At 28.5% G+C, this 10,494-nt stretch overlaps 1 protein-coding gene across 2 annotated transcripts; it reads right to left on the bottom strand.

Annotated features, from left to right (window-relative positions):
- Positions 1 to 1,388: 1,388 nt before the first annotated feature.
- Positions 1,389 to 10,076, bottom strand: LOC130898120 (aminopeptidase N-like). 2 transcript variants are annotated; one of them, XM_057807179.1, is made up of 15 exons: positions 9,851 to 10,076; positions 9,349 to 9,687; positions 8,869 to 9,139; positions 8,196 to 8,501; positions 7,832 to 8,015; positions 7,622 to 7,775; positions 6,538 to 6,619; positions 5,504 to 5,684; positions 4,812 to 4,995; positions 4,118 to 4,395; positions 3,825 to 4,009; positions 3,599 to 3,769; positions 2,442 to 2,585; positions 1,701 to 1,779; positions 1,389 to 1,647 (listed from the first exon to the last, which is right to left on the bottom strand). In XM_057807179.1, exons 2-15 carry the CDS (start codon positions 9,677 to 9,679, stop codon positions 1,435 to 1,437), a joined length of 2,763 nt encoding a protein of 920 aa, XP_057663162.1. In that variant the 5' UTR covers positions 9,680 to 9,687; positions 9,851 to 10,076; the 3' UTR covers positions 1,389 to 1,434. The 2 variants fall into 2 exon arrangements, with proteins under 2 accessions (XP_057663162.1, XP_057663163.1); XM_057807180.1 differs by having other exon boundaries at positions 9,963 to 10,076.
- Positions 10,077 to 10,494: the final 418 nt, after the last annotated feature.

The raw sequence follows: 10,494 nt of genomic DNA, 5'->3' as shown, positions 1-10,494 counted from the left end.
ATCAAACAAAAAAAATTTTCTAAAAATTCCAACTCATAACTAAAATGAACAGTTTTTTTTAAAATTACTTTCCAATGTGAATTCACATCAAAAACACCGATATAAATCAGTAAGAGTATTAAAATGTTATCATAATATATTGATTTTCGTTGAATTATTTACAACAAATCAGAAAATATCTATATATAAACTTTCTAATAATATTAAGTTCATTTTCATTGGTTATTCATATACTTTGCCATCTATTACTAAAAAGTAAAATTATGGTAATAACTAAAGAAAGGAAACGTCAACATAACAGACATTCACACACATTTATAAGTTACCCGCTAGCACCACTAGATGGCACATAAGGATCAGCTTTTGAGAAAATGTTATTTTCAAATTGATTTTTGTAAACTTTCTATCAATACTAAGTTTAGAAACTTGAAATTACTATGTGTTATACTTTCAAGATAATTTTCAGTAAATTTCCAACTCGAAACTAAGTTGAATAGTTTTATCTTAATTATAGGTCTCAAATATAAATTGGAATCAAAAATAATGATAAAAATCAGTAATTATTTTTAATTGAGAAAAAAAATTCGGATTATTGTATTGAAATGATTCTATAATATCATAGAATTACTTTTCGTTGAAATTATTAACAACAAATTAGAATAAAAAAAATATTTTACTAATGACAAGTAATTCATTAAAGTGAATCACACATTTAGCCATCTATAATAAGGAGGAAAAACTACCAAATGCGTTTCCTTACATGTGGAAAAATCTGAAGAAAGGAAACGTCAATATAACAGAAATTTTTTCACCAGCTATCACCACTAGATGGCGTGTAGGGAATATTTTTCAAAAAAATATTATTTTCAATTGATTTGTATAAATTTTCTCCCCATACTAACTCGAAATTACTGTGTTTTACATACAAGATAATTCTTAGTGAATTTCAAACTCGAAACTAAAGTGAATGGTTTTTTTTAATCATAGCTCTCCAATGGGAGTTGAAATCAAAAAGACTGATATGGATCAGTAAATTTTTGTAACTAAGACATCAAATTATTGATAAAGTATTGAAATATTTCCATAATATTATAGAAATAATTTTCGTTGAATTTATTAATAACAAATCAAAATAAAGCGGATAAAATTTTTAGTAAAACCAAGTATTCATTAGAGTTATTCATGTACTCTGACATCTATTGTAATGGGGAAGAAGTACGAGAAGCATTTCCTCTAATGTGGTAAAAGGAGAAAGGAAACGTCAATGTAACTGTAATCTTCACACCTGCTATCACCACTAGATGGCATATGAGAAATATTCCAAAAAATTTTATGTCCATTTGTATAAAATAATAACTGACAAGTAAAGTTTGAAGAAAGAAAACAACTTTGGTATAAATAAAAATACTTTATTTTTTTATACAACAAATGAAATTATAAGAATAAAGACAGTATTGATATTATCACGAAAATGAAATGATTATAATTAATTTTGACCGCTGCGGATTTCGTCGGATAAAAATACTCAATTAAACTTTCTTGAAATGACGTTACTCTTGAAAAACTTCTCTCAATATTTGTTAATATTCCTTGAACATCTTCTACCAATGTTGTCGGGAATATATCACCATTGACCAAATTTTTAAGCTAAAAACGCAATAACCATAACCAAAAATGTAATTTCTAAAACACAAACATACCTTTTCTAGCTCCGTATCATTTTTGACCATACCAGCAAGAGTTTTCAAAATATTTGAGATAATGTTTTGACCTTTGTACCTAATAACATATATAATGGATAAAAAACAATGTTTACATCAATTTTTTACAGTGTAGATGAGATATATCGATAAAAAATGAATCTCAATACAACACTTGAACATTCGATAAATTACCGATACTTTAACAGGTGGCGCTGCTAAAACTGACTTAACTCAAATATTGTACTTTTAAGATTCAAATTTTATATTTTTTATCAAATTTTTAGACCTCAATCAGCATCGCGCATAAAGAAATTTAAAATATTGATAATAAATAAAATTTCAGAAAAAATTGACAGTTTAGCAGAGTCAGGTAGCTTAATTGTATGTACTCCGCCATCTAGTACTGAATAGCCAAACATATTCTATGATTTTCTTTAGCTTTTCACTTCTTAGACTCCTTTGTATATGTTTTAATAATAATTCATTGTTATTTCAAGTCTATTTCACTGATTTCTTATGAAATAGACCTGAAATTAAATTGCTTTAATTTGAATTATTATTTTCCAGAAATCAATAGAGTTCTTGGATTTTGTTATTGAGAAATAGTTGCTCCGTGCTGTTACTGTATGTACTTATTATATTATATTATAATTTCAAAAAACCAAGCGTTATTATTATAGAAAAGCTACGAAATTTATGGACTTCAGCTGACAAATTTTTCCAAAATCTATTACTCACTTCTCAGAAATATCTTGATAATTATTCACAAAGAAATCAATTGCTTCGGCAGTACCTACAGGATTTGAAGCAACACTTTCGAAAACTAAGAATCTGTCTTCCGCACTAATCTCAGCACTATTCATCAAAGTTTGTTGCAGTAATCTAAAATTTGATATAAATATTTCAATTTCTATTTTATTTCTACCTTAAGGCCGGGTTCATAATCCTACCCAAGTTAAATATTCGAAAATACATTTGGGCTGTGTACCAACAAGTAAAATGTTAAAAATCTTGTTCTGGATGTGCACCAACATGTCAAATAATTATAAAACAATATTTAGGTGTGTTACAATGAGTTAAATATTCAAAAACACGTTTTGGCTGTGTGCCAACAAGTAAAATGTTCAAAATCTTGCTCTGGATGTGTTTCAACAAGTCAAATAATTATAAAACAATATTTGGATGTGTTACATTTAGTTAAATATTAAAAAACACGTTTTGGCTGTGTGCGAAAAAGTAAAATGTTCAAAATCTTGTTCTGGACGTCTCAAACAAGCCAAATACTAAAAAACACGTTCTGGATGTGCTCCAACAAGTCAAATAATTATAAAACAATATTTGGGTGTGTTACAATGAGTTAAATATTCGAAAACACATTTGGGCTGTGTACCAACAAGTAAAATGTTCAAAATCTTGTTCTGGATGTGTTTCAGCAAGTCAAATAATTATAAAACAATATTTGGATGTGTCACATTAAGTTAAATATTAAAAAACACGTTTTGGCTGTGTGCGAAAAAGTAAAATGTTCAAAATCTTGTTCTGGACGTCTCAAACAAGCCAAATACTAAAAAACACGTTCTGGATGTGCTCCAACAAGTCAAATAATTATAAAACAATATTTGGGTGTGTTACAATGAGTTAAATATTCGAAAACACATTTGGGCTGTGTACCAACAAGTAAAATGTTCAAAATCTTGTTCTGGATGTGTTTCAACAAGTCAAATAATTGTAAAACAATATTTGGATGTGTTACAATGAGTTAAATATTCAAAAACACGTTTTGGGCTGCGTGCCAACAAGTAAAATGTTCAAAATCTTGTTCTGGATGTCTTCAAACAAGCCAAATACTAAAAAACACGTTCCGGAAATCCGATCTTTATTTTTATTTCACTTACTTATTTAGAAGAGTGGAATTTGTAGTACATGCCAAAGCTCTTAATAAAACAGTTCTTTCCAAATCCGAATCTGATTTAATATAATCGTTCCATAATAAAAGCCAGTCATCTTCCTTCTCGCTTTGTTGTAGAGCAGTACAATAAACTATACTTTTTAATTCTTTTGGAGGTCTAAAATATTATTACTAATAATTATTTATTACAATAATTATTTGTATATACTGACTCAGTTGAATAGAGTTTGTAAGCTAAAAATAGAGCACGCGACATTCCTATACATTCCAAATGCCCCAACTGACAAGCCAATTTTAGACTTAACTCTCGCTTTAACGTGAAAAGATGATCGTCTTCTTCTAAAGAGTCGAAAGGTGTAGATTGGTATAAATTTGACATTAGACTTAAGGCGTTGTTCTGAAAAAACATCTCAACATAAAAACAGTTATCTGTAAAGCGTGAGGTATGTTACTAATAATTACGATAGATGGTGCTGGAGTATTCATTGATACTACAGCTACCTACCTTGATATCATCAGCTAACGACTTTGATTTAATGATGTTCAATAACTTTTCGAAGCCGTTAAAAGCAGCTGTCCAAGTAAAATATGACGTGTCATCTGATAAAAATTCTAACAATTCGAAAACTATTGTATAATTAAGGATTTCGTGTCTAGCGAGACTGAATAGATCGTCAACTAGTTGTGCTCTACTGATTTCGTCTATTCCACCAAATTCCGGACTTTTTAAAGCCCTTTTTATCGATTTCCAAGTTTTTATATCGTAGTTCACCCTATAATAACCTGAAATCGATAATTTGTTTTCACATTTCCACTTTAAAAACCCTAGAAAGATTATTGAAACAAAATTTCGTCAACAGATGGTGCGTTTGCTTGTTAATAGCTCAATTTAGAAACGAAATAATATATATTTGAAAAAAATTTCAATGAAATATGCTTCTGAAATTTAATTTAAAATTTAAGTTTCAATAATTCAATTTATTTTTACATTCCGCCATCTATCGGTTTTAGTGATAAGTCAAAACGCCATATTTGTATTTCGATGAACGTTTCCTGTTATACCGACCTGTATTTCTAATTCTCATGAATTTAAAAAGAGAGATGGACACCAAAACATTATTTTATAAATATAACTGTTTATAGAAACAATTACAAAATATTTTATCTGTTGCAAAAAATATACAAATATAGTTACTAACCAGTTTGGTGATAGTTTATTAGAATCCAATCGATACCTTTCGGTATTTCAAATGTAAGTACGTCATTTGGTTTCAACCAATATTGTGGATTTTTAGAATGGTCGGAAAGCGTATCTAAAGAAGTTACGTAGTTTATGGGAACGAACCATTCTGTAGTTGTACTATTTTCATTGGAAAGTTTTTTCTAAATCAAACGAAAGAAAAAAAATTGATTTCTAATAAGAAATTTCAAGGTTTAGGTGTAAAGATATAAATTGGAAGCACAATTTTTTGACTTTAGTCCCCAGAAAAAACACACACAGAAGCGACATTTTGCTCTGAAAAGCATTGAATAAATGGGTTACGTCATCTGACGTGTCGTACGACAAATTACACTGAGATTATTAGATCAAATCGTTACACTAAGAAATTTTTTTTTTGTTTTTTTAGAGTGGTTATGTAAAAACTATTCACATTTTACAAAAAAATTTCTCAGTATTGCGATATCCCCTTCTAAACATTATGTACGCCATTGCCTGATCTGAAGTCTGTGTACCGGACGCAACCATCTCTATTTCGACGTAACATAAAAAAACAATACATTTCCAATTTTTTCATTGCAACATAAAAATATTTTTTTCCACGCTAATTACGTTAAACAATGAACAATTTATAACAATTGCAATACACGGAAAAATACAATAAAGTCTTACTTGAGTAACAGTTACTTTAGTTCCATTAACAGTGACAGTTATTAAGGGAAATCCTGATTCGTTGATCCAATTTTCCATAACCGCACTCAATGTTACACCGGAAGGTATATTTGAAACTGTATTATCTAAATTAGTTTCTAAGCTAGCCCATAGTTTATCCCATGTAGATGTCCCATATGCACTAAAAATGCATATACTTTTTTTTTAAACTATATTATAATTTTTTTCTTAGACCTTTTCTAGGTATTTTTGATAAATAATCTTGATTTAAGATCTCTTTTGATAAAAAATTATTTTCAAAAAATAAGTAAACATTGACATTTCGATCTACGGCAAAGATGCCTTATTATAACCTCATGATATTGAAAAAAGATAACTGTAATTAAATTATATTCACAAATATTAATTTCAACACCTTCCAATAGATTTCATTTTAAAAAATATTCACGTTTGTCATTTTTTATTTTATGATGAGTAACTTCTTATTTATGATAAATTTAGGACATAAAATATCAATGAACTCCGTACTATGTAACGGGAAGGAACCAGCGCGTTATGTAAATCTGGCAATAGTGTGATTATCTTTCTCGTAGTCGTTTCAGGAGTTGTTCCTCACTTATCACACATATGATGGATAGTCCGACTTATCAATTAACGTTAAAAATTGCCAATATAACCACCTTCTATGTACAGTCAGAATAATAATGTCTAAGAATTTATGTAACGAGAATATTTGTATACAAATTGTGAACAAATATTTCATTTTGTTTTAGAGAATGGCAACAAAAAGTAATTGAAATAATATAGATAGTAGTAATATGCATTTGATACTAATTGATAATGCTACATTTGAAAAAATATAATGAAAATATTTACGCACACGGCAAAGTAGTAGTAGTCACTTTGGTTTGCGTTTCTAATAATCCAAACGTTTTAATTCTTTCGTGAATTTGTTATTGTATTGTTGTACTGTATTGTTGTTGATTTTGTTGAGATTCCGCATAATTTAAATAAAAATAATGCTCGGTACTTACTAAGTGTTTAAATATCGGTTGATCCCATTTTTAAAATTTTCCGCGCCCATAATGGCCTCCACCATACGAAAGATACTACCAGCTATTAAATGTTGAAACAATTAACATAAAAAATAATTGTTTTGTTAACAATATTATTTAAACTATATTAATATTTCTCAAAATAGATAAATACTTTGACACAAACTATTGTAGTAGCTCAAACAGTTTTGTTCTCTTTATTCTAATATAGTTCATAAGGTTTATGGGGAGTGGGAATAAAATATACGGGTGTCAATGGAATGGTTATTCCAAAAGAAGTTAAATTGTGGAAAATCTGTGGATTAGCAGTTTTTTAGATCATTAGAATTAAAAGCTGGCAGTGAAGATCTTTATTTGAGCGTTATATGAACAAAATACTTCAAATACTGTACAAGCTCAAACGGCTTTGTCCTCTTTATCCTACGAATTGTTCATATTATTGCATGAGATTTATGGCGGGCAGTATTAATGAAAAATACGGGTGTCTATGGGATAGTTTATCCGAAAGAAGTTAAATTTTGGAAAATATGTAGGTTATCAATATTTTGGATCATTAGAATTCGTATGTGGCGGTGAATATCATTATTTGACCGTTATACGGACAAAATACTCCAAATACTGTACAAGCTCAAACGGCTTTGTCCTCTTTATCCTACGAAATTGTTCATATTAGTGCATGGAGTATTTTAATCAAAATAAATAAGATGTAGTGGAAGATCTAAGGGTTATCACCCCCTTTGGATCATTATAATTTGTACTGGGGGTAAATATCATTATTATTTTGTCCTATTTTTATCCTACGAGACTGTTCATACTAATGTATAAGGTTTGTGGAGGGCAGTTTTAATCATAAATACAGCTGTCAATGGAATAGTTTAAAATCGACAAAAAATGTAATATTACAGATCATTTTGGGACTATTTTTGGTAATTATTCACATTATCATTTGTATTCTATCTTTTCAGTCGATAGAAGACAAAAAGAAAATTCGCAGTAATTACTGATTCATGAAAAAGCTTTGAAAACTGCAGATTTTTGATACTTTTTTTTGTTTTTCGATTACCTTTTTTGATTGTTACATCATCCAACGACAATAATATATCCATTGTTGTTGAAACATTCGTAATCATTGTTGGTGAATAGTTTTCTTCGGCTCTTAAAGCGATTTGAACGTTATCAACAACGTATTGATTCTGCAGCTGCCAATCAGGAACCACCTACATTATTTCGAACAAATCAGTAAAAAAAAATAATTTTCGGTTTGAAATCTCACCGAATTCAAAATCGAATATTTCAGGTAATCAGCGAAACCTTTAATCGAATAAATCTGCGACCACCAATCGAAATTTACCAGATTTCCAAACCATTGTTGAACGATTTCCCGAGCAATCGCAATAGCAACTTTTTGTTTAACAACGTTAGTCGATTCTGAATTATCGTATAATAAATATTGTTCTCTACAATAGTGTAAAAAAACCATAAAATTAATTATAAACTTCAGAACGAAAATACTACTTTTGTAAGTCCCCTTGTATCATTCTCGTTTTGTTTATATTCAGATCGATCTTTAAATAACATATGATACGATTTAATCAAAACTATTATACCATGTTAAAGTAATAAAAATATTTTCTCACCTGTATGTAGATAATCCCCAATAATCCATAGATTCATACGCCAAATTTGGTAAAGCTACATAATGTAATTTATTCATAACCTCACTATAATTAATTTGAGTGTACTGATTCATTCTATCAAGCAATTCAGGTGCAATTTCAACTGCAAAATTTCGTAATAAAGATGTAGCAGGTCTAGAGCACACTGTATTTTCTACGTCACTCACAGTAAGCGCTTCGTCACAACTTAATTCAGAAATAACGAAAGCTAACATGTACGTTGACATTATTGGAGTTTTTCTATAAGTATACTGAATAATACTGGACCTAAATTTGAAAAAAAATATGTTAAAAAAGTAACATCAGATCCTATTGAACATAATTATTGTCTAAAAAAAATAAATTATTAAAAGTGTAATTGAAATTCTCTAAATATTGTAAAAAATCAAAATAGTATAATGTTTGTAGGATGATTAATATGAATGATCATGGTGTACTGTCTGATTTAAGTATTATGCGGTAATATATATTTCACAAATCTGTGAAATGAAAAAAATTGAATCCTTACGAAAATATCGCTCTTTCTTTTATATTAGTTTGGAATATTAAATATTAAACTTAACAATGGATGAGTTTGTCGAATCACTTTATTTACAATAACTATCTTAAGACTTAGTTCGATGGTTCGACTTACGTTATAGTCGTGGAGCTTTCTAGTTCTGTATTCCAAAAAGCGGCTACGTTGGATACGAGGGTAAAAGTGATGGTGAACGTCGCTTTAAAAGTGGGTTCGTCAAAGCAAGGAAAAACTCTTCTGGCATAAGTAGGTTGTAATTGAGCAGCAAATATATATTTAGTATCACCGCCATCTATGTAACTTGTCCTGAATACTCCAACCAAATCATTTGTATTTATATGTGCCTCATAAGTGATAGTTAGAACGTATTCTACATTTGGGGTTAGATCTAAAATATACAGGGTGCTTCTAAATTCCGAGATATTACGCTTAAAATATTATGACTAAAAAAAATTTAAGAGTAAAATATATTTTCAAATAGAAAAAGGATTTTAAGTTACAATTTTCGACACCATATTTTAAGGGTTATATCTCGGAAATGGGAGGGCTGAGGAATTAAAACTTAAATTTAGTTTTGGATATATTTAAATTACTTACCACTAACAGTTGAAATTGTTAAAATTTCACTTATATTATCAATCATATAATTATTAACAGCAGGTCCTTTTTTAAAAGTAATATCTGTAATCTGAATATAATCAGGATTCGAATGTAATTTTATTTGAGAAACAGTTTGAGTAACTGTACAATGAATTTCAGCACTTCCAGTAAAAGTAGTCTTAGTGCCAGAAAATACGGTACGACTGAAAGCTAAACTTAATTCATAATGAGAAGGAATCACCGTAGAAGGTAACCTATAAGTAACTTCTTGAAGGTGGACGGTTGTTAGATATATTAGAATCACTAGTAGGTGTAAAAATTTTATCATAGTGTAATCTAAAATTTAAAAATACATAAAAGTGATATAAGTAGTAAATATAAATAAACGTATTAATTTTGTATATTATATATTGTAACTATACACGCTATTAATCGATATATAATCATTGTACACGTGTTATTTTTCAAATTAATTTAAAAATACTATATAAAACTTCACCTTTTGCAATTATGCTTTTAAATAAAAAAGAAATTTGACCTAATTCTACTCAAGTGTTGTCAAGGTCAAAGAACTAGTTGGAAAAGAAGAAAAATAAACTTGTCTAACTCACTGTACTGATGATCATCGACTATATGAAATATCTGTTGATTTAAAAACAATAAATTTTTATTGATTAGCAATAAAAATGTTCATCTAACTATTTTAATATGGTAAACGAAAATATAAGAACAATTTGGATTTCTTCATTATTATAAAGCTAACCTTAAGTTTGACAACTTAATCTTTGTTAACAGAATTTAATCCCAAATAATATCTCGTTGATCAATTACATTGTGGAATTCTCAATAATAAAAATGACTTAGTAATCCTCAAAATAAATAAATACCTTGGAATTTCAAGGAACAGATGAATATGCGTATACAGGGTAAGTGATAAACATATAAAGTAGTTTGTTGATTAAAAAAAAGTTTTAATCTATTTTTTAAAACTCTACACTAAAAAAAGTACAACATTATATTATCTAGGAAGTTTAACTCGAATGAAAAATCGAAAAATCATATTGAAAATTGTTTAAATTGGATTATTTTTTTAATCAAAAATATATAGTAGATAACCTCAAATATCATAGCAAAATCTTTAGT

The sequence above is a fragment of the Diorhabda carinulata genome, chromosome 9, assembly GCF_026250575.1.
Source record: "Diorhabda carinulata isolate Delta chromosome 9, icDioCari1.1, whole genome shotgun sequence".
In the NCBI taxonomy this organism is placed as follows: domain Eukaryota; kingdom Metazoa; phylum Arthropoda; class Insecta; order Coleoptera; family Chrysomelidae; genus Diorhabda; species Diorhabda carinulata.
This window is presented reverse-complemented; position numbering and strand designations above follow the sequence as displayed.